General features: G+C 41.1%; 1 protein-coding gene across 1 annotated transcript in view; it reads left to right on the top strand.

Annotated features, from left to right (window-relative positions):
* Positions 1–25,651, top strand: part of CDH9 (cadherin 9) — a 126,612-nt gene that overhangs the window by 31,934 nt on the left and 69,027 nt on the right. The window contains exon 2 of the mRNA XM_050939953.1: positions 50–373. Coding sequence (XP_050795910.1) covers positions 146–373 — 228 coding nt within the window. The 5' untranslated portion in view covers positions 50–145. The remainder of the gene's footprint in view (positions 1–49; positions 374–25,651) is intronic.

The raw sequence follows: 25,651 nt of genomic DNA, 5'->3' as shown, positions 1-25,651 counted from the left end.
GACCCAGATATTATTACAATTCACCCAGAAAGTTTTGTCCATTTCACAGGTCCTTTAAAATAGAAATACAACCTTTCAAGAGTTTTGTTCTGGTGAAACAAGAGAGACGTCAACCCCGGCAGCGTCCTTGCTAAAGCCGCAAACAATGAGGACTTGCTACAGCTTGTCATTTCTGTTCTGGACCTGTATGCTTCATGTGGTTCACATGACACCATCCCCCAAAAGGACTATCAAGTATTCACAAAATGGAAGGATATTGGTGTTGTCACAGGATGATGGGAAAACCCTGCACCGCAGCAAACGTGGCTGGATGTGGAATCAGTTTTTTTTGCTGGAGGAGTACACAGGTTCAGATACTCAGTATGTGGGCAAGGTAAGCTTTGCATTTAAAAGACCACAGACAGTTGACAAATCTGACATATGATGCTTTGCACAGTTCTTCTTATTTGATTTTTTATATAAAACAGGTGGTCTTATTTTCTCATTAACACTAAAGCAAAGCACACGTAATGTATTATAGTTTGAACAAGAAGGGTTAGGAACTAGGAGGTGGGATGTTGTGATAAAACGGGAACACTTCAGCCTAAACATTACTAATTCCTGGTTAGACAAACACACATTTGTGGGAGTGTTTCAATCACTGTATCATTTCAAGTCTATGTTCAGTTGTCAAGGATAAATATTACAAGAGAGAATTAAAAGACTGGCTGTCATTGAGAAACCTATCTTTTGTGATATTTGCAATTATGCAGAGATATATTCTCCACTAGATGAACACAAAATTCCATTTGTTAATAATGAAAATTTTATCCTTGCACAGTGGAGAAACCATATTATTAAGAATGGTGGTTGAGAAAAGAAAAGATCTTCAGCCTTTTTCCAGCAAACAAACTCTAATCTTTACTTAACGGTCTGAAAAAAAAAAGTGAGCCCTCTTCCAGCTGTTAGCTCCAACAGCATCCCTGAATTCTAACTGCATCTTTGTGACTCCAAGTTGGCCTCTTGCCTTTCCTGGTGAAACTTACATCAAGGAGTCTCAGATTTACAGCCTTTGCTGTGCCTCACCATCTGCCCTGATGGTCCCTATTTTTTGGCAAGGCCTTCACAAAAAGAGAAATCTCTGTCTTGGAAAACCATTTAGAAAACCAGTAAGTAGGAAACTGCAGCAAAATCTGATGTCAGTCACATAGGTATGGATACAAAGTAATTTGATTGCCTTTGATAGAGTTATGAAAGTATAAATCAAGAATAACTGAGATCAGAATGCGAATCTCTCTCTTTTTAAAAAAGAAAATGTATCTATGAAGGAAGGGACAACTTTGTTGAATCTACAGCAGATGATATGCCCATCTCACCCCGTCATGCATTCCTTCAATGCCCCAAATTCCCACTGACTTTCAGGAATGCACTGCTGGACCCATAAAGACACACCCCAGCCTTAAGACCTGAGTTTGTTTCATGATCTGACAATGTACACAATTGGCCGTGATTCTGCTCTCAGTGTAAAACAGGGGCAATTGCATTTCAGTCAGTTATGTTATAAAAATGGTGTGAGAGGTGTAGCAGGCCCAAAGTGTGATAAACAGGAAAGTCATCTAACTTTTTTTGTTTGTTTGTTTTGTTTTGTTTTTTAAACAACTCAGAGAGCAGTATCTGTTTTGAGAAAAGCCTAAGTCTCAGTTTAGTATTCTCTATCTGAATCTGATGGCAATTAGCGAATTGTGTTACCTATGAGGAGAGAACACTTTTATTCAGACTCATGGGGACGAGTGAGTAGCAAGAATTTCTAGCCAGCCCTTCTTTAATATGGACAGACTCAGACTGAAGGACTCTTAGAGTAATATAATAACGTTGTACTAGAAAGAAAATGAAATGAATTCAGAAACTCTTACTGTAAGTACACTTGCTAGAGGATCTGATAGCTGACAAAAATTTGTACTTATTTTGCTCTATAGTGGATTCAGTTTCTGATAAGTCCCAACTATTAATGTAGAACTACATTAGTGTATTTTGCCTATGACATAACAGTGTGTTACTAGAAATTTGCTGGGACTGGATTACTTGGCTGTGCTACCAGCTTGCATGTGAAAGATGTCTATAAATTTAACATTTAATGCATCACACAAAGGTGAGCATTATGCGTTGGTGTCACTTAAAATTTTGACCTGACTTATATCTGTGGATCCCCATTTACTTTTAGTGCGGCACCAACTAACACCAATTTTGTATCATCACTTCTGAACACACTTGCACCATATTCCACAGTAGTTTCAAGTGCTTCAATGAGTCTTGATTACTGGGATTCCTCTGGAACACATGGAACTTCTCGTGCCACTTCTTTAAAAGTGATGAGAGAGTGTTTGTTCACAAGAAGACTTGCAAAGAGAAAATGTGCTATGAGTACTGGCGTGAAGCTCTATTTGCATAAGGTGTCACATCAGAAGTGCTTCCACGGCCATCTCATAAAAGCCATCTGTGGCTTGGGAGTTGGAAGAGGAAGAAGGGAAGTTTTGGCAGAGAAGTAGGGCATGCATTAGAGAAACATAACTGCTGGGTATCTTGTAAGCAAAAAAATTACTCTCACTGTTTTTTGTTTCCCTCCCCCCCCAAAAAAAATATTGCCCAAATATTCTTATCTGTAAGGCCTAAAATAGCTAAGCTAAAATCTTACAGGCTTCAGCTTACAGGTCTTGTGTTTCAGTCTTCTTTACTTAGATACTTTCTCCATAATTATCCCTTCTAACTAATGATCAATCTTATACTTCTATAATCTTACAATTTAACTCTATTTAGCACACAATGATTATATATGACATAATATGTGAGTTAATCATAACAACACACAATAAATTAACAATAAACTAAAGTCATTGGCTACAACTGCTGCACTAAAGCAAAATATAGTCAAACCCATCTCTTCACACAGGCACTGCAGTGAATATATGCAAGTTATGTAACAGAATCAGAAGCCGTGTTATTTGCCACATCACATAGAGGGCATCACATCATATCACACAAGAATCAGGCCTAATCTTTCACTCATTGAAGTTAATGGGAATGTTGCTATTGACTCCAGTATGTGAAAGATGGATCCCATATTATGTAATATCATGTGAGAAGATTCAGGACAAGAACTCTGCCAAAAGCAACAGGAGCATTAGCAGCAATATGTCACTCGTAGAAGCATGACAATAACATATGAACTCCCCTCTCCACCATCCTGTGACTAGTCAAGAGCATTCACTGCATCCTCAGTATTCAAAATCCCCTCATCCCAATCCTGCTTTCACCGCTCAAAATGTATTAATTATACTGATACAGCACTATGGTTTGCCACTACCATACAGTCACACAGAATCTGTGTTGGTGGTGTCCTTCTTATGTCTACTTCCTAGCAAATGTATGTGGCTTAATCATACATTCTTGGCTCACGCAGACCACTTGCAACTTCAGAGCTATGAGAACCTCTCTTGTTCACTGTATTCACTGGTAACCAGGAAATGTAGTTATTAATGGGACACTGTTTAATATTAACACAGCAGGGGAATCCCAAGTCATTTCAGAGATCTGACAATACACTTGGTGGTTAGAACCAAGCAAGAACACAATTACTACAAGCTGTTTGTAACAATAACTATGTTAAATCTTGACTGCAGTGACAGGAAATAGATATGGGTCAATTCAATCAACATACTTGTTCTATGTAATGTTGTTTATAGGATGGATCAAAAACACAACAGTTACCCAAATTTCCCTATCCTTAAACCTAGTCCTGAGGCTATTAAATAAGATAATTGTATTCTAAAAGATCATGCATGTCCTACCAATTATTATTATATTGCTTTTGTCAATGACAATGGAGAATGGTGATATGTGATAGAAAAACAAGATCAGTAAATTCACTTAACATAATTGGCAGATATAGGAAATATTGTTGAAAAGGATACATATATGTCATATTTAATACAGCTGGCCAAAACCAGAGCACTGGGTAAATTAAAAAGATAGGAGACACAGGCCATAGTGTATCTTTCACAAGTAGAACACATATGCCACATGCAATTATTTTGTATCAATTGACAAGAGAAAATTGAATGTAAATCTTCAGTCAATATATCTCCCATGTGTCTCTCTCCCCTTTCCCACACACTTAGTCAGAAAAGGATCCATATATATATATATATTTCAATCTGGGATCTACATATTTAGGCAAATATAACACTTGTCCATTGACAAAAAAAAGAAAAGTTTAAAATGTCCTAAAATACTCTAGGCTCACTCCTCTCTCACTTTCTCTCCTGAGCTTCCAGTTCCTTTGCCCTTGAAAGGATCAAAGGCAGACTAAACTAACCTTGCCCTTCTCTGTATTCTTCTTCATATCAATTATATTATGGTAGTGCCTAGAGGCTGCTGCTGAGATCTGGGCCTCATTGTACTAGGCAGTGTACAAACACATAGGGAGAGGCAGCTTTTCCCAAAAAGAATTTACAATCTAAATAGGCAAAGGTAAGGCAAGCGGAGTCACAGAGCTGCTTAAAGTCTAGGCCATCCAAACTGGGAATAGAAACATTAACGTGTCACTTAAAGTGACCAGTCACACAGAATGACTAACTAGTATCTAATACTGAGTAATCCACAATCTTAAATTTGTTAAATACTTGTCAATAATGAGAAAAGCTGTCAAATTCATTTGACAATTCTCAAACACAATAGTAATGAATTGTTCACAATGAGTTATTCACCCAGCTATGTGTATACTTGGGATAGATTTCCTTGTAAGAATCCTAACACACCTTTAGAAGTGAGGGGGTCAATTATTTTTTGTGAGTTATTGTGGGGACAATAAAAATATTGAATACAAATCACACTCATTGGGTCCACAGGTCTCAAGGTCTCCTTTGCCCTCTACAAAGAAGGACCAACTATCCCCAGAACTCAGTTCCACACCCCCACACCCTATATATATGCAAGGGTAGAGAGAGAGCAGAACCCTTGACTTCTCTGCAGGGATTATGGAAATTACACTGCAACTATTATGAAGTTCTATTTAATTTAGCAAGGATCAAATTGATAGGGTTCTATAGAATTTACTCTGAAACCTACAGAATTTAACAGAGAATCCGATCCGTTCTATAGTGGATTTTTAACCATTCTATAGAATTCCATGAGACATAAGTCTCATAGGGCAGACAAAAAGGACCTAGAGAAAGAATCTCATTCTCTATTAAATTCTAAACAACTTGTTCATAAAGAAAGTAAAATAGTCAGGAGGAGACTGCTGCACATATTGCTGCCAAAAGCATTTCATGTGAACTTTACCCACCACCCACTACTGCCTAAGAGAAGAAGAACATGTCTAGATTTAGCCAAATCTCCCCAGAAAACATTAAAACAAACTCGAAAGCATGCATCCAATAAAAAAATTAAGTGCCTGTAAGGACTATATTCTTTCAGAAAAGGCAAAGCTAAGGTAAATGAAACCAGGCTATGATGAGATAGCCTGTTAGTGATAATTACCTACATTTTCTAAAGACAATACTGAATTCAGGTTCCTCAGTTTTTGGGCAGCCAATTTCACAGCCCTTTTCATAAAGTTATGGAGACCCAACCTCTTAAATATCAAACCCCTAATAAAGGAGCCTCTAGGTGGCCAAACATTCCATCAATGAAAACCACTAGTAGTTCTCGAAATGTTGTCTATTATGACTCACTGTAGCCAAGGCAGCTTCATCCTGACCACCACCTGGTGGCTACAGGGCACTCTGCAGTGTCTTGCTAATAACTTCTCCCTCAGGATATGTCTACGCTGCCATTAGACACCTGCAGCTGACCTGTGCCAGCTGACTCAGGCTCCTGCAGCTCAGGCTAAGAGGCAGTTTAACTGTGGCATAGATGTTTGGGCTCAGGGTCCAGCTTGAGCTCTGAGACCATCCCACCTCACATGATCCTAGGCCCAGGCTCCAGCCTGAGCCCAAACATCGACATAGCAATTAAACAGCTCTTTAGCCCAAGTCAGCTGGCATGGGCTAGTCATGGGTTTTTAATTTCAGTGTAGACAAACCCTCAAAGGGCTCCATACATAAACTCAGTGTAGGTTTGTCTTGTGCATTCATCACCCTTTCTCAGAATTCATTCACATAAATAAAGCTCTGAAATAGAACTCAGTCTCAAATCAAAATCCATCAGTTTTACCCTCTTGTCGAGTCACTCATGTCTGTAGGAAAACCCCATGATGTGGGTCTTCCTGCTGGAGTCTGTTTCCTTCCAGCAGTCTCCAAGTCACCCTATTTCCAGGCCTTGTTGCATCTGGCCTTTCCTGTTTTGGCAGGGCAGTCCCTGGCTGGAGTCTCAAGTTTCTCACCCTGACTTCTAGCCCTCTGGTATCACAGTCATCCCTGCAGGAGCCTTTCTTACTACCTGCAATTTCCTATATTTTCATGTTCATTTCCATTTCCCCCTTTCCTTCTCCTCTCTCCCCCCCTTACTGCAGTCACATGCTGCACTTCACAGGGAATTTTCTGACTCTGGTGGGTTAGCCCCAGGCTCTCCAGCCCTAACAATACATTTCTGTGATTTTTTCAAAGGCATAAAACATGTCCAGTCTTGTTAAGGACACAGCTTGTATTGATGCTTAACCAACTATATTGTCTCAACTTGAGAGTTAAAATACCTTAATAGATCAAGGACATTGGCTTGCAGAATAAAAGACAGCTACTTAGCAGATAATGGGTGAGGTTCTTGATGATTTCTATTAGAAGCCTTATAAATTGTACAACTAAAATCACTCCCTAAAATCTATTATAAGATGGAAAGTGGATGAATCAGGCTTCACTTTACCTTAATATAAAATATCAACCCAACCAACACTTATACTGAATCCCTGGCTAAGAAAACCCTCTTCTCTTCATTCAGTTAACCAGTCATTTTGATTCATGATATTTGCATGTATCCCTTATTTAAAAACAAAACATAGTAACCCCCCTTAGAAATTAACTTTCTTTTGCAACAGATATTCAAACACAACCATTCTTTACTTTACTTCTCTGCACTTGTTAGCATTCAGAGATCCACAAGTAAGATGGCTTACAATAGTAGCACTCATTACAAGACAAAGAGGAGAGACAAGGCAGAAAGAACTACAGAAGACAAAGCAAAATGTTTCATTAGGTTACTAACCCCCCAGCATTGCTGTTATATAAGGTCTCTCTCTCTCTCTCTCTCTCTCTCTCTCTCTCTCTCTCTCTCACACACACACACACACACACACACACTCTTCAGACATCAGTTTCTGCATTTTTTAATCTTTTTTTTTCTTATGTAATTCAGCTGTAGAGGGTTTCCTCTTACTATACAGCAAAACAGATTAGGATCTGGAAATTTTCTTTCACATCAACTCCACAATTCCCTTCGGTTGCATTAAGAAAACAATTAGTATTTTCCAGGATATATTCTCTCTTAATATGCTGAGTAGCAGAGAGATAGAACACAGAGTCACTGATGGCATCATCACACCATCACTTCCATTAGACTTCAGCCATAGAGCTGAAGCAGGGAGCTCCAGACTGATCAGAAATGAGAGGCTGCTGGCACTGAGGGGATAACACAATGCTGGGTGTCTAACACCACCTGAAGGGATGAACTGAAAAACAACTTCATTTTGCCAAGTAGAATTTTAAAATGCGCCCCCCAACCTCAAAAACAAGATGAATCCTTTTTTGCAATGATGTCATCACTCAATTTGTTTTTAAAGATCTCTTTTCACTGTTGGATTTCAGTTCACGCTCTAGAGACTGACCTGTAACATCTATATTGCTTATCCTGAGCTACCATTGCACATCAGGACTCAATTTGTGGGGCATTTGCCCTAGTATCTACCATATCTCTCACTGTAAAATCATTGTCACCCTTTCCTGGGATGGATACATGTGAAACATTCTCAGGAGCATCTGTACTCATCCTGATACCTATTGGTTGTTGGGCTTAGTGTGTGGGTGCTGGGTGGTGTTGATGGTTTTTGATATACAGGAGGTTACCCTACTTGATCTGGTGCTGCGTTCTGGCTTTAAACTCTATGACTGAACCTCACTCCAAAACACACTTGTCGTTAAACTCACGTGCATCTTCAGTACTGTGCACAGATATAAGTTTCCTAGAAGCTGCCTATTTCTTCCCCTGATATTGGTTACCAATGGGCCAGACTTCCAGGCCACTATTCAGTTGAGCCAACACCAACGTAATCACACTTATCAAGCTTATAGTTTAGAAAATGTTTAAAGAGTTAAAAAACACAATTCAATCTCATGAAGACTTCCTGGTGAAAGTTCATAACATGTTTAACCTAATGTGCACTACAATCCAATGGCATATTTTTACACAGAAGCTGTCAAAAAGTTTTTAAACAATGTTTTTTTCATTGAAAAATAGCCTTTTTTCTTAAAACAAAATTTGACAATTCTAAGGAAATAATTCAGGGCTTTTTTAAATTAAACCAGAAATGAAAAAAGGCAATAGTCCCCCCACTCCTCTTCCACTGCCATCCTCCATTTTTCCCCCACCTGCAACTGAATACAACAGAACATTTTTTTTGAGGGGGAGGTTGTATGTTTTATTATTGCTTTCTTTTGTTTCTGCAGTTTTCCTTTTACAACTGTGCAACCTTTCACAAGTTCCAGAATGGCCAAACAAGCAAAGTATAATTCAGGTTATATTGCACGCAGTGGCAAAACAGGAAAAAGAAATAGAAGGCATGGGTGGAAGAAAAAAAGTGGGGAAAAGGCAGGGGAATAGGCACAGGGAAAAAGTATGAAAATGAAAATTGTCTGTTTTTCATAAAAAATAAAAATGAAAACATAGTGCTATTTAAACAGCTGCAGTACAAATATGTCTTCAAAAATATTTGAATTTTTTATTTTCTTTTTCAACTTGTTCTGTTTTTAAGTGAGCAGTTAGCCTCACCATAAGTAGCCAGATCAATAGCCTGCTGTTAGTTACCTCCCAAATGGTGCTACGCTGGAACTTGGAAATATTTACCTTAACAACTGATAAGGAAAAAGGTAGACCATGAACAAAGGAATGTTAGTTTGCAACATTCTCCTCCTCAATTACTTTATTAGCTAAACTCAAGAAACCATGAACAGGTTTGCTCATTTGAGAATCATGATTGCTCAAGAATCTTAGAGCATATGTATTTATTTATTGACAGTGAGCTGGGGTTTCTACAGACAATACTTCATTGACACATTTCCTGGAAGCAAGGTCTTTAAAACCACAGCTGTGCTCCAAATCTTAGGGCTTTCATTCAAAAGTGGTGGCTTTTCCTGACTGCCAGAATGGCCAGGAGCTGAAAACTAAAATCCAGATAAGAGCTGGGTTTTTTTTTTAAATAGAACATTTTATAAAAATTCCAATGCCTTGATAAGCACATTAAAAACAAACAATTTTTCACAAAACCAAATACATATTTTTTATTATTATTATTATTTTGCAAAAGTAATTTTATCTACATTTCAAAAAACCTGAAAATGTTTGAAGTGCTTTAGTCCCTACCATTCATGTATTTATGCACGTTCTTAACTTCATACTCATGACTATTCTCATTGCCTCAGTGGGACTATTCACATGCATAAAGATGACATGTCCATTGGCTAGGGAACCAGGCTAGAATTAGGGAGACTTGAGTTCAATTTCCTGCTCTGCCACAGACTTCCTAGGTGATCTTGGGTATGTAGTTTAGTCTCTCTGTGACTCAGTTCCCCATCTGTACAATGGGGTTAATAGTGCTTCCCTACATCATCAGGGTACTGTGAGGATAAATACATTAAATAGCATGAGATGTTCAATTACTGCAGTGTTGGGGTGAGAAGTATGTAAGTTAGAGAGATACTTATGTGTTTGCAAGATTGGAAGCAAAGTCCACTAAACCACACATGGGAAACAAAAGAAACCCCAAAAATATTACAGAAGAAAAAAATGTAATTAAACAAATATACAGCAAAACAAAAAGAAGAAAAGAAAAGAAAAGAAAAGCCGAAGACAACTCAATTGTTGCTCAACCCAGCCTCCTTCTCAAACACTTTCATATTCCCAAACAAGGCAGGGATATTTTACTTAAATTGTAAGACCCAGGCAGACACCAACTTTTTCTTATCTGTTTGTACTGCACCTAGCACAATGAGTTCCTGATCCATGGCTGGGGCTCCTGGGTACTACTGCAATAGAAATAAGAAATGATAATGTAAAGGTATATGTGTCTGAGAGAAACTCAGGGATATGTGTTTGTATGCACAGTTGTATAGATATCTGGGTGGTGTGGGGAAGGAAGATGTGTGTCTGATCTAGTAAGTTTTCTTAAGAATTTTGCAAAACTGATATCACTGTCTTTATCCATGTACATGATATAAACTGCACATGTAACAAACAAATTTATCATGCAATTTTGATGTCCCTCCTGTCCTCTGCCCACCACTCCATCTCCTCTGGGGCTTATTCTAATAGCCCAAGTCCCTGGGCAGCTATAGCCAGGCACCTTTAAAGATAACTAATCAATAAATCCCAAAAAACTTTCTCCCTTTCCACCCAAAAAATGGTGAATTTTCCCCTAAATAATTACACTCACCAGAGGCCTCATATGGGTCATACTCTCAATTAGAGCAGATTTTCTTTCCATCAAAATGCCCCAGCTTTATCACTTATTCCTGCAAGTTTAATCCACTGGAAATGAGAGTTAGCCTGTGGAAATTTCCAGATGTATCATTTGCCTCTTACCAGGCACTCATATGCCATGTATAAAAAAGGGAGGCAAAAGGCATTTCCTGAGATGCTTTCCACATTGCATTATATTTAATCACATTGATTACATCGTTGTAGAGATGCTGAAAGGGGGAAGCATTTTGACTGTATTGTGGTTTCCTAGTATCTGCCAATCTAGTGATAAAATGAATGCGAAACCTATCAGAGCAAATCAATATGTAACTACCTAGAAAGGGCAATTTAACTGTCTGTATCAGCTGGTGGTATTATGCAACTTCTTTTCTCTCCCAGGAAGGCTTTATGTATAGTCACCTTGAAGGGAAAAAAGGGGAGCTGTCAACAAGCAACTGTCAAGAATATAAATTTTTTTCTTTGCCTCCCTGTACACGTTTGATACATCAAATCCTGTCCATTGTATGAATTAGTGCACTAAAAACAGAAGTGTAGTGAGTCTCAAAGAATGATATGATATGTCTAGCCAATTTATACTGTACACCAATCAGCAGAGCAATCTGTAATCTCTAATCAATTCTTATAGGTATGCATTGCTACAGTCAAAGGGTTGCTTTATATGTAGACTTGGCAGATTTTTTTTTATAATTTCAACAGATAAAATTGATATTTATTTTTAAGCTTTTTTGTTTATTGATTTAAATTTTCACAGTTATGCAACATTGTGGATTTTAAGCTTTTTATTTTTATTGATGTAAATTTCCACAGTAAGGTGAAGTTATGGAGTGAATCAGACAACAGAGGAAGTGAAACAATAATTATTTAATGACAGTAGACAAAGCTTTATAGTCATTACAACACAAACTATCAATCACACACCTATAAATATATACAAAGTAAATATCCTTAAATCCAAATCTAATGAATTCTCAAGCAGCATTTTTCTTACTTCGCCTATCTGGTAATTTTTGATTATCACCGATGGAAAAAAAAATGTCTTTTTTTAGTGGGGGAGGATTTACAGTGAAATTGACATTTACCAACATTTACCACAAAAAATCTAATCCTCCCAAGCCTATTTATATGTATTGCAATGGCAAACAAATTTAGTGTGAGCAAAATTATATCCTCAGTTACACCAGTCCAAATTGGAAGAAAATGCTGAAGTCCCTCCTTTCTGTTTTCATACTACATAGTGATAAAATGAGTTAGAAAACTCTTTAACCTCTCATAAACAGCTATATTTTTAACATGCCATGAGTTATGAGCCCCTCCCTTGATTAATTTACTTCAGATCTCATGGAAAAACTCAACCTCAAAATTAGAGCTCATATACTAATATGGAAGCAAAGATTCCTTTTTTGTGTGTGTGTGATTTGAGAGAGGGGACTAATGTCAGGATTATACTGGAAACTGAGTTTCAGCCTTAACTGTGCATCAACTTTCTTTACATGTTCTCCATTTACATGCATGAATTTCAACTGTAGGGGGGGTGGCATCAACTTAAAGATTTACATTGGCTAACACTTTCCATAAAAAGAAAAGAAAAAGAAAAAAAAACACCTTATTTGGAAAAGCTCTTACAGATCCATAATTTTAAGGACGACTTTGAAATTTGGCATCGGGTTAGTCCTGGGGTCAAAGAGGTGCCTTTTGCTGGACTCCCGTAAATCCTCTGTTTGAGCTGAGTTAAACAAAGTTAGTCCTTTAGCTCAAGCAGAGGCTTATGCTGCAGTGTTCAGATTTAGAGTTCAAACCCTTTAAGGTTCCTGATGCATTGTCTTACTATCCTTGTACTTACAACTTGGAAACAGAAGATTAGAAAGCCTGGAGATAGAGAGATCCGTCTCAGAGCTGAGAGGGCTACTGAACCCAGACAAAGAACAAAGAACTCACACCCAAACTTCCCTCCACCCAGTTTTGAAAGTATTTTGTCTCCTGATTGGTCCTCTGGTCAGGTGTTTCAGGTCACTGTTTGTTAACCCTTTTATAGGTGAAAGAGAAGGAAGGAGGGGTGTATTAGTGTTGCACATAATCCAAGTTAGTTTTGACTTTTTTTCTTCTTCAAAAAAAAATAACCCTAAGAAATTACAAACAAAAATTATGTTAAAATAAAATTATTCAAATTGTAAAACTAAGCACTCAAAAGTTAGGAAATGAAGGATTTAAGGTTGTCTGTGAAATCTTATGTTGGCCTCTTTCTGCATATGCCTCATGATACATCATCACAAATGACTTTTTCCACAGGATCCTGCTCTCATTCAGTGCTTAGGAAATGAATAAAGTTTGTGCAGTGAATGAAGCTGTTATCTTTAGGATCAATTCCTTATTCATGCTAGAAATTGAGGTAGCTATAAAGAAAGAGACTGCAGCAACAGCAGGGATGATCTTGTGGTTAAGGCAGGTGAATGCCACTGAAGATAATGCATTTCTATTCCTCCCTGTATCACACAGTTCCTCTGTGATGCTGAACAAGTCACCAAAGTTTTCAACACGAATTGCATGTTCCTCATTTTCAGGGTGCCCAACTTGAGATCCTTGGGCCCTAAATTTTAGAAACTTGCAATGACAGCTGAAGTGAATGAGAGCTGTGAATGGATACTCAGCCCTTCTAGCAGTAAGTCAGTTTAGTCTGGAGAAATATGCGCTGTCTTGGGAGTCAAGATGTCCAGAGTTCTAATTCTAGCTCTACCACTGATTCAGTGTCTGACATCAGACAAATCACTATCTTTCTGTCTCAGTTTTCTCATCAGTAAACTGAAGATACTACTACTTACTCATCCACCTCAATGGAATAGTAATGATGTGTGTACCTACAAGATGCTAACTACTCAAGAAATCAGGCTCTAGGTTTCTCAACATGGGGTTAAATCAATAAGTCACTGAAAATTAAAGTGTTTTTCCCCCAGTATTGCCCTTCACTCAGCTCTGAGCTGTCCTCCCTCTACCCTCTCTACATCCACCCTCAATCCCAAGCTGTTACGCAGAGAGGTGGTCAGGCTGAAGAGCACCATCCCTGCCAGGGGCCAGGCAGTTGTGGGAGCCTCAGACCTCCTCCTCCTCCTGCATCTTCACTTCCCTAGGAAACATCATAAGCTTGGATCCAACCCTCCAACCCTCCCTGAGACTGGGGTTTTCTGGTGCTCCATGCTTTCCTTCTCCCTGGAGGCTTGGGATGCTCGGTTCTCATGGGTATCAGAAGGAATGCAAAGGTGTGGGGAGTAGGGAGGGGGAAGCAAGTGCATGGACTCTGTCATAACTTTCCTACTCAGATCTGAACCTTAAAGTTCAGAACATGAGAAGCTAGCATGAAACCTCCAAACTTAATTACCAGCTTGGATCTGATATCGCTGCCACCAGCCAGAAGATTCCAGTGTCTGGCTCACTCTGGTCTCCCCAAAACCTTCCCTGGGGGGACCCCAAGACTCAGATGCCCTGAGTCTCACCACAAAGGGAAATAACCCACTTCCCTTCCCCCTCTTTACCTGCTCCCAGATTTCCCCGCCCTGAGTACTCTAGGAGATTCCCTGCTTTAAGTCCTTGAAACACCGCACCGAGAAATCAAATATTTCTCTCCCCTCACCCAGAGGTTATGCAAATTCAGGCTTAGTAAATCTAACACAAAGAGATTCTCTCTTCCCCCCTGTCTTCTTCCTCCCACCAATTCCCTGGTGAGCTGCAGACTCAATCCCCTTGAGCCCCCACTAAAAAAAAATCCAACAGGTCTTAAAAAGAAAGCTTTATATAAAAAGAAAGAAAAAGGCATAAAAATGGTCTCTGTATCAAGGTGACAATATACAGGGTTAATTGCTTAAAAGAAAAAATGAATAAACAGCCTTATCCAAACAGAATACAATTTAACACATTCCAGCAACTACACACATGTAAATACAAAAAAACAATATAAACCTATTGTCTTACTATCCTTGTACTTACAACTTGGAAACAGAAGATTAGAAAGCCTGGAGATAGAGAGATCCCTCTCAGAGCCGAGAGGGCTACCGGACCCAGACAAAGAACAAAGAACTCACACCCAAACTTCCGTCCACCCAGTTTTGAAAGTATTTTGTCTCCTGATTGGTCCTCTGGTCAGGTGTTTCAGGTCACTGTTTGTTAACCCTTTTATAGGTGAAAGAGGCATTAACCCTTAGCTATCTGTTTATTACACGCCCCCCGAATTGCAGACAGTGGGGAACCTCACTGGCGGCGATTTCTTCCTAGAACTTTAAAATAAACAGATTTATACAACACATGCACCTTTACATATACTACTAAGTATGTAAACTACAAGACTTTTACATATGAAGGACAATTTTTTAACCAGTGTATTCTGGGAAACTCTCACGGGAGAGTGCATCAGCTACTTTGTTAGAAGCCCCTGAAATGTGCTGAATTTCAAAATCAAAATCTTGGAGAGCTAAACTCCAATGAAGAAGTTTCTTGTTGTTCCCCTTGGCAGTATGAAGCCACTTTAGCGCAGCATGGTCAGTTTGTAGCTGGAATCGCCGTCCCCAAACATATGGGGATATCTTTTCCAGGGCGTACACAATGGCATAGCATTCCTTTTCACTGACTCACCAGTGACTTTCCCTCTCAGACAGTTTCTTGCTGAGAAACACGACAGGATGGAAGTTGTGATCCATTGCTTCCTGCATGAGAACTGCTCCTATACCACGCTCAGATGCATCGGTGGTTACTTGGAATGGTTTGTCAAAGTCCAGGGCCCGTAGCACCGGGTCAGACATGAGCATCGCCTTAAGTTGGGTAAAGCCCTTCTGACACTCATTAGTCCACTTAACTGTATTTGGCTGGGTCTTTTTGGTCAGGTCGGTCAGTGAGGCAGCGATTTGGCTGTATTGTGGTACAAATCGCCTGTAATACCCAGCCAAGCCTAAGAAGGATTGGACCTGTTTCTTTGCCTTTGGGACAGGCCATTTTTGGATAGCATCCACCTTGGCCTGTAGGGGCTTTATGGTTCCTTGACACAACTGGTGTCCCAGGTAAGTCACTCTGTTTTGGCCTATTTGACACTTTTTGGCCTTAACAGTTAGTCCGGCCTGCCTGATGCGCTCAAAGACCTTTTCCAGGTGTTTTAGGTGTTCGGCCCAGGAGTCAGAAAAAATGGCCACATCATTGAGGTAGGCAACTGCATATTCGCCCAGTCCTGCTAGTAGACCATCTACCAGCCTCTGGAAGGTGGCGGGCGCATTTCGCAGCCCGAAAGGAAGCACATTAAATTCATACACTCCTGCATGGGTGATGAATGCTGACTTTCCTTGGCAGGTTTATCTAGCGGTACTTGCCAGTACCCCTTGGTTAAGTCTATTGTAGAGATGAACTGGGCACGTCCCAACTTCTCCAATAGCTCATCGGTGCGTGGCATTGGATAGTTGTCCGGACGAGTTACCGCATTTAGCTTACGATAGTCCACGCAAAAGCATATTTCCCCATCTGGTTTGGATACCAGAACCACTGGATATGCCCATGCACTGGTAGATGAGTGTATTATACCCATCTGTAGCATGTTCTGGATCTCCCGTTCTATAGCAGCTTGGGCGTGAGGAGACACTCGGTAGGGTGATGTTCTAATGGGGTGAGCATTACCTGTGTCAATGGAGTGGTATGCCCGTTCAGTCCATCCTGGGGTGGCTGAGAACAATGGGGCAAAGCTAGTGCACAGCTCCTTGATTTGTTGCCGCTGCAGACGTTCCAGGGTGGTTGAGAGGGTCACCTCTTCCTTGCCACCGTCTTTTTTCCCTTCGTAGTAGACACCTTCAGGCCACTCAGCGTCATCTCCTTGGACTGTAAACTGACAAACCTGTAAGTCTCTGGAATAGAAAGGCTTGAGAGAATTAACATGGTACACTCTGGGTTTTAGAGAGGAATTGGGAAATGCTATGAAGTAGTTAACAGCTCCCAGGCGCTCTTGGACCGTGAATGGCCCTTCCCATGATGCTTCCATCTTATGGGCCTGTTGCGCCTTCAAGACCATAACCTGGTCTCCTACCTTGAAGGAACGTTCTCTGGTATGTTTGTCATACCAGGCCCTTTGCTCTTCCTGAGCATTTTTTAGGTTTTCTTTAGCAAGCGCTAAAGAGTGTCGGAGGGTGCTTTGTAGGTTGCTTACAAAGTCCAGAATGTTAGTTCCTGGAGAAAGTGTAAACCCCTCCCATTGCTGCTTCACGATCTGTAATGGCCCCTTAACCTCATGGCCATACACAAGTTCAAATGGTAAAAACCCTAAACTGGGATGTGGTACAGCCATGTAGGCAAAAAGCAACTGCTGCAGCACTAGGTCCCAATTATTGGAGTGTTCGTTGATGAATTTACGTATCATGGCCCCCAAAATTCCATTAAACCTTTCGACCAGGCCATTGGTTTGATGGTGGTACGGGGTGGCAACCAAGTGATTCACCCCATGAGTTTCCCACAGTTCTTTCATGGTCCCTGCCAGGAAATTAGATCCTGAATCTGTAAGGATGTCGGAGGGCTAACCTACCCTGGCAAAAATGTCAGTTAGGGCCTGGCACACAGCTTTAGCCCTGGCGTTGCCTAGAGCTACTGCTTCCGGCCATCGGGTAGCAAAGTCCACGAAAGTCAGTACGTACTGCTTTCCTCTGGGGGTCTTTTTTGGGAAAGGACCCAGAATATCCACAGGTACTCCCTGAAATGGGACCTCAGTTATGGGGAGTGGCTGGAGAGGGGCCTTGACCTGGTTTTGGGGCTTTCCCACCCTTTGGCATACCTCACAAGACCGGACATACTTGGCAACGTCCTTGCCCATCCCCTCCCAGTGGAAGAACTTCCCCAACCGGTCTTTGGTTCTGTTCACCCCAGCATGGCCACTGGGATGATCATGGGCTAAGCTTAAGAGCTTTTCCCTGTACTTAGTTGGAACCACCAACTGTTTTTGTGGATGCCAGTCTTCCTGGTGTCCAGCAGAAAGAGTCTCCTTGTATAAAAGTCCTTGTTCTACAACAAACCGGGATCGATTAGAAGAGCTGAGAGGCGGTGGGGTGCTCCGTGCCATCGCCCAAGCTTTCTGAAGGCTGTCATCTGCTTCCTGCTCAGTCTGGAACTGTTCCCTTGAAGCTGGGGACACCAGTTCTTCCGTAGACTGGGGACTTGGGCTTGGTCCCTCTGGAAGCGATGTAGGTGATACGGCTGTTTCCGTTGCTGCTGAGCCGCTTTCTGCTGGTGCACCAGGGGTTATTTCAGGCTCTGGCTGAGCCTCTTCGGTATGGTTGTCTGTTGCTTCTGCCAGTTCTGGCTCGCTCGCGCCTTCTGGCGGTGAGGTTGAAGATTTGGTTGCGATTGCTGGCGCTGGTGCTGGTTTTGGGGGCTGTTTCAGTTCCGGGCCTGGGACTGGAGGTGCTGTGGCTGTTTCCGTTGTGGGCACGGTATCCGAGTCCACTACCTCTGTCTGGGTCTCTGGTAACACAGACGGGTTTCCTGTGGACGGCTCAGGAACAGGAATGGGTCTGGAAGCTTGCCTGGTTTGGCTACGTGTAACCATTCCCACTCTCTTGGCTCGCTTCACCTGGTTGGCCAAATCTTCCCCCAATAGCATGGGGATGGAATAATTGTCATAGACTGCAAAAGTCCACCTTCCTGACCAGCCTTTGTACTGGACAGGCAGTTCAGCTGTAGGCAAGTCTACAGCTTGTGACATGAAGGGGTAAATTGTCACTTGGGCCTTTGGGTTGATGACTTTGGGGTTGACGAAGGATTGGTGGATAGCTGACACTTGTGCCCCCGTGTCTCTCCACGCAGTAACCTTCTTTCCGCCCACTCTCAAATTTTCCCTTCGCTCCAAGTGTATTTGAGAGGCATCTGGGCCTGGGGATCTTTGGTGTGATGGTGGTGTAATGAACTGCACTCGGTTGGGGTTCTTTGGGCAGCTGGCCTTTATATGTCCCAGTTCATTACACTTAAAGCATCTTCCAGCTGACTGGTCACTGGGTCGAGGTGGGTTACTGGAGACTGGTGAGGTGGAAGAATAGGGTGTCTGTGGCTTTCCTTGGGTTGTAGGTGGGGTCTTGGGTTGCCCTCGGTTGTAGGGTTTATTGTTGGTGTGCCCCCTGGGGTATTCGCTCCCCTTGACAGTAGCTTTTTTGCTTACTGCCACTTCCATCCAGTTGACTCCAATCTCCCCTGCCTTGATGAGATTTTTGGGTTTTCCATCTTATATGTACCGTGTTATGTCCTCAGGAACACCATACAAGAACTGCTCCATTTGTATGAGGAGGTGCAGTTCGTCCAAGGATTTAACATTGTCTCCTGATATCCAGGCCTCATAATTTTTCCCAATGTAGTAGGCGTGTCTGGGAAATAACACATCTGGTTTCCACTTTTGGGTTCTGAAACGCCGATGGGCATGATCCGAGGTTATCCCCATTCTGAATCTGGCCTTGGTTTGAAACAGTTTATAATCATTCATTCTGTCCTTTGGCATTTCAGCCGCCACCTCTGCTAAGGGTCCACTGAGCTGTGACCTCAGCTCTACCATGTACTGGTCTACAGGGATGCTGTACCCAAGACAGACCCTTTCAAAATTTTCTAAGAAGGCCTCAGTGTCATCACCTGCCTTGTAGGTGGGAAATTTCCTGTGATGTGGAACAATCATTGGCGCAGGGTTGTTAGGATTGGCTGGAGCATCCCGCCTGGCCCGCGCCAAGTCCATTGCTTTCTCTTTTTTTCCCTCTCTTCACTCTGTTTTTGTTGTTTTTCCAGTTCTCATTGGTGGGCTGCATCTTTGGCTTCTCGTTCTCTTTATGGGCTACCAGTTTGATGTTTTCTTCCCTTTCTTTCAGCTCCACCTCTTTTTCTCTTTTTTCCATTTGTCGCCTGTGGTCTGTTTCTTTGATGTATACCTCTGCCTCCATTTTTGCCTTGGAAGTCATGGTTCCTGTTTTCTTGTGTTGGGGTGCACTCTGGTGTTTATTGTTTGAACTGCTGGCTCTCTGTTGTCTCCTGAGGTTTGCCTAGCAACAGTGCCTCTTTTTTTTTCTTCCTCTAGCTAATCTTTTAAATGTAAAGTAAACCAGAAAAAACACTTTATTTGCATGTGTGTTGTGCTGGGTACTTGACTCTCAATTGGAGGGCTATAGTTTAACAAAAGACCCTTTGTCAACCTTAATAGTTCCTTGCTTAATATGCAAGCCAAACTGCAACCAGAGAACAGAAAAAAAAATTCTCTCTAGCTCTTTTTAAAACCACTCTTTCTCTCTACATAAAAGCCCTAGGAGAGAAAAAGAAAATAATATTCCTACTGGCTTCTGGATCTTATCTGTCCACACCGCTGCCACTCATGTCATAACTTTCCTACTCAAATCTGAACCTTAGAGTTCAGAACATGAGAAGCTAGCATGAAACCTCCAAACTTTATTACCAGCTTGGATCTGATATCGCTGCCACCAGCCAGAAGATTCCAGTGTCTGGCTCACTCTGGTCTCCCCAAAACCTTCCCTGGGGGGACCCCAAGACTCATTGCCCTGAGTCTCACCACAAAGGGAAATAACCCACTTCCCTTCCCCCTCTTTACCTGCTCCCAGATTTCCCCGCCCTGGGTACTCTAGGAGATTCCCTGCTTTAAGTCCTTGAAACACCGCACCGAGAAATCAAATATTTCTCTCCCCTCACCCAGAGGTTATGCAAATTCAGGCTTAGTAAATCTAACACAAAGAGATTCTCTCTTCCCCCCTGTCTTCTTCCTCCCACCAATTCCCTGGTGAGCTGCAGACTCAATCCCCTTGAGCCCCCACTAAAAAAAAATCCAACAGGTCTTAAAAAGAAAGCTTTATATAAAAAGAAAGAAAAAGGCATAAAAATGGTCTCTGTATCAAGGTGACAATATACAGGGTTAATTGCTTAAAAGAAAAAAATGAATAAACAGCCTTATCCAAACAGAATACAATTTAACACATTCCAGCAACTACACACATGTAAATACAAAAAAACAATATAAACCCATTGTCTTACTATCCTTGTACTTACAACTTGAAAACAGAAGATTAGAAAGCCTGGAGATAGAGAGATCCCTCTCTGAGCCGAGAGGGCTACCAAACCCAGACAAAGAACAAAGAACTCACACCCAAACTTCCGTCCACCCAGTTTTGAAAGTATTTTGTCTCCTGATTGGTCCTCTGGTCAGGTGTTTCAGTTCACTGTTTGTTAACCATTTTATAGGTGAAAGAGACATTAACCCTTAGCTATCTGTTTATGACAGACTCACAACACCCATGACAGCGAGGCAGCTGGGCCAAATTTATAGCTCCACTCAGGCAGGGCTGGCTCCAGGGGTTTTGCCACCCCAAGCAGCTAAAAAAAAAAAAGGAAAAAAAGCCACGATCGTGATCTGTGGCAATTCAGTGGGAGGCCTTTGCTCCGAACAGGAGTGAGGGACCCTCCGCAGAATTGCCGCTGAATACCTGAACATGCCGCCCCGCTCTGGAGTGGCCGCCCCAAGCACCTCCTTGCTAAGCTGGTGCCTGGAGCTGGCCCTGCACTCAGGGGGCAAGTGGGGTCCCCTACCTTCCACATATTGCACCCCTGCTAATAGAGGCAGCAAGATATGCCTGTAAAGCACAGATGTTCTCCTGGGTATTATGTCTTTATGAGATATTCTGAGACCATATATCCCTAAATACCCATCTGTCAAAGAATTCTTAAGTTGTTCAATATATTAATACTGCTCTGTGAAAGGCAAAGTGATCTAACAGAACCTGTTAAAGAAACTGAATCCCAGGCAAAAGTCATAATTAGCACACAGTTCTGGTTGAAAGAATCTGAGACTCGCTTCAGCTGGAAAATCCCTAAGAACACTGTAAATGTTTGAAAGACTGCAAATTCAACACACCAGTCTCCATGACATGTTCATGGCTTTAGATTTAGTGGGCTGTTCTGTCCAAGCTTCTAACCGTCGTCCAGCTAGAGAGGGGTTCTAGGAGGAGAATAAAGCAAGAGAGTGCATCTGAGACGGTGTGACTGCAGTGTCTGATTCCCTCATCAGTGTGCTGAGAGCACTGAGGGAAAAAGTAGACAAATCTTTTACGTAGTTTTATTTGCAAAGCACTATTTAAAAAATCTTTAGTGAACAATACTTCAAAATGTTTTGTAAAAGCAGCAAAAAGTCCTGTGGCACCTAATAGACTAACAGACATATTGAAGCATGAGTTTTCGTGGGTGAATTTCCAGGGGCAGGTATATATATATGCAAGCAAGAAGCAGGCTAGAGATAGCGAGGTTTTGAGGGTTCAATAATAATAAAAAAAAAACACCACCACCACACATCAAGTGCTCTCTCTCTCTCTCTCTCTCTCTCTCTCTTCCACTAGCACTGGTGAACTGTCCCAAATGTTATAGTGGAACTTTGTTTTGATTTGTTTTTTAAAGCAATCACTGTATTTTTCACTCAGAAACTCTTGTACAATATATGATGTTCTGTTAATTAGGATTACAACTACTATAAAAATGACATATTTTTAACTATCGGGTCTGCTACTGTTAGAATACTTTTTAAAGCAGTTTAATCTAGATTCTATTCCTCCTTATGCATCTTTGATGGAGCTGTTTACTGTGTTTCAATCAGTTACACCTGTGCAAACCTATTATTGGCAGTCAGCTTACATGAGTGACACTGAAGGCCAGATATGACCTGCAGAACCTTTAGTACTGGTTCTGAAGAACGGGGAGGAAAGAACTCAGTTAGGTTAGGCCTTCAGTGCCAATAATAGATTTGAAAAGTGAAACTCATTGAAACCCAGTAAACAAGTCTGCTGATGATGCACAAGAAAAAACAGAATCCAATTCACTCTCTTGGGTGTTTTGGCTCTGCAAGGATAATTGGATTAAACTATATTAAAAACTTATTTCCAGTTTGCAGAGCTAGCAGTTCAGGAAAAAAAAATCTCCTTGGTTATCAATTGAGCATGTTTCATATGGAAATCATTGAGAATCAATAAATATAGATCCCAATCGCATCACCTTTGGGGCCGGTTTTCAGGATAGAGCCACACTGGAAGAAAAATACATTAAAAATATTTCATGGCTGGCTAACTGCTAGAGCTCTTGACATTTTCTGGATGACTAGTTTATTTGCCAAAAACTGCAATTTGGTTGACCTGAAACTGTGAAATAGATGCAAATTCACCAAATAGTTTCAACCATTTTCCCTTCAGCTAGTTTCCAAGGGGATTTTGGCACTGTTCACATAATGGGGGGAAGCGGGAGTGGCCTCCTTATAACTTTTAGACAAGTGATTAGGGCACCCACCCAGGATTTGGGAGACCTATGTTTAATTCACACCTCTGCCTGCTGTGAAGAAGTGATTTGAACTTGAGTCTCCCATCTTAAAGTGTCCTAACACCGGACTATAGGACACTGATGTGTGTAGTCTGATAAGAGCTTCTCTCAATCTTCCACGCTGTACAAAATGGTTGAATAATCATTGGATCAGAGAGTGAGAATGATTCTCTAGCCCTGTGCTTAGAGCACTCACCTGGCATTTGGGAGACGCAAATTCAAATCAATGCTTCAATGAATATTTAATTTAGAGCATTTGTGGACAATTTGGTCATTCATAGAAAAGTAGGAGTGGGTGGATGGTTTGGAAATAATCTGAATTAGAATCTTCTGGGCTAAATGTAAATATTATACATTTGGTTCAGAAGACAGAGATTAATATTCATAGTCTCAGATTCTAAAACCAGAAGGGATCATCTAGTCTAACTTGCTGTATATCTCAGGCTATAGAATTTCACCCACTTACGCATGTATTGAGCTCAATAACTTGTGTTTGACTAAACATATCTTCCAGAAAGACATCTAGTCTTGATTTGAAGACATAAAATTTAACCCTTCGCCCCCCTCCACACACACACTTGTACAGTTTGCCCTCAGGAATGAAGTCCTTCATGGAACCCTTATGATTCATATATCTGAATGCCACCAGCGACCACTGTGGACTTTTAGTCTGGCCCCCAGAATAACACAGGCTGTAGAATTTCACCTAGTAATTCCTGCATTGGAGGAATCTTTTAGAAAGATATTTTAAATGTTCTCAATTTAAAATATCCATGTGATGATGAATTTACCACATCCCTTAGTTACCTGTTTCAATCATTGATTAAAGTGACTGTTTGATGCTGTGTCATGATGTGATTATTTCAGAACTGTGAAGATACCTGGGGATAATTCTGATGCCTGGTAAACTTGGATTCAAAGAATTGGGACAAGCAAATCAAAATCTATACTGTCTCACAAAACACTGTGATGAGGTAGTATAGTAGATTTGGGGACCACAACCCAGGGATATATCCATGGAATAGATTAAAGAGGGGAAAACCCTGTGCTTTAGGATCTAATTCTCAGAGTATAGGGAAAAGCAACGAGCCTGCCACATCGCCAAGGTTGGCCCAGAGGCCCTGCAACTTGGAGTGCAGGTGACAGGACAGGGCCAGCTGAATGGAGAAGCTGGAGGCTAAGGAAAATCCTGATCTCCAGAATGCCATCCCCAGAGCGTAGAAAGGAGAAAGTGGCCTCAGCAAGTGAGTTCACCAAATGTTGTGGACATCAGAAGAACTCAGAAATTACTGAGTAGGCCCTTCAGCCAGTCCTAACAGAATGGAAATTTACCCCTCCCCTAGCAGCACCACCACCACTGGCACCTTCAAGCAGGAATTGCCAGCACATTTCACAGTACAGTATTCTAGAGAATTTGTAACAATAGGATGCTGTACACAAGAACCATATGCTGGAAAACAGAAGATGAGAAACGTAAATGTCATTTCCTTTTTTTAATATACAGTCACTTAGGTTACCATCACACACAGACTAGAGATGTTTAATTAAGAAGTTAGTGCTGATGTCACAAATTCAGATCAGGTAAATATATTACCATTTAGTACATACATAAAACTTTTGCTTAAACACGTAGGAATAGGAAATTAAACTAAACCAGATGCTGCTGTAATCCAGACTGAAGACATACTGCAGTTATTAAGCTGCCTTTAGACTTTTAAATTAGTTAAAATGTTAATGTAGTAGAATATTGGCTGCTGCTGCAGTATCATTGTCTGCTTTAAATTTCAAGGGCAGTTATAAAATCTTACAGTGGGAACATTGGCTTATTTCCTACTTGTCACTAGATCTCAAGCTATTTTCTGTGAGGTCTCTGGATTGGCTCTGGGATCACAAACTATTATTTCAACTGTATGTTATCTGTATTTGTGATGGCAATTTAATTAGTCTCTCTTGATTTGTGGACCATGTCTCTCTCCTTTTCTATCACCACCTTCTCTGTCACGTTCATGTGCAGATTTACCCTGAAAATAAGAATGTGAACAACCAGAGAGGAGTATTGGGTAGTGGTTATGTCACCGGCCTGAGAGTTGTGATCATTGAGGACCATCTAGTCTCTCTACCAATGCAAAAATATATGAACTTGTTTGAAAATCTGTGCTCGGGAGCATCCACATTAAACTCGTTGACCACACCACTTGATTGCAAACAATTCCCTTGTGGTTTGAATATGAAGATGCTATAGAGTCCATGGCTTTAGGGATATCCTGGACTGGTGAACACCAAATGCAGTCTGCTTAGCTGCCTTTTCCCCCCTACATCCACAACACTAAATGTCTTAACTTTCAGATGATCTAATATAATTTCATATTAAGTGAATTTCTAAATCTTAACTGTACTAAACAAAGTTTTAAATCTGGAACTATATACTTACCATAACTCTTTTTCCCTAACCACAAGGAAAGCAACACTATAAAGGTAGACTAAGGGTATGCCTACACAATGGAGACTATACTGGCACAGCTAGATATGCATATCTATACCTGCTTAGCCATGCGATGCAGAAGGTTATTTTTTTTCTCTCTCTCTTTCTGTGTAGGAACACCACATCCTTGAATGAAATTAGCTATGTGAAAGGAAACCCTCTTAC

This window comes from Gopherus flavomarginatus, chromosome 2 (genome assembly GCF_025201925.1).
Source record: "Gopherus flavomarginatus isolate rGopFla2 chromosome 2, rGopFla2.mat.asm, whole genome shotgun sequence".
Classification (NCBI taxonomy): domain Eukaryota; kingdom Metazoa; phylum Chordata; order Testudines; family Testudinidae; genus Gopherus; species Gopherus flavomarginatus.
Note: the sequence above shows the minus strand (reverse complement) of the source record. Positions and strands in the feature narration are given on the sequence as shown.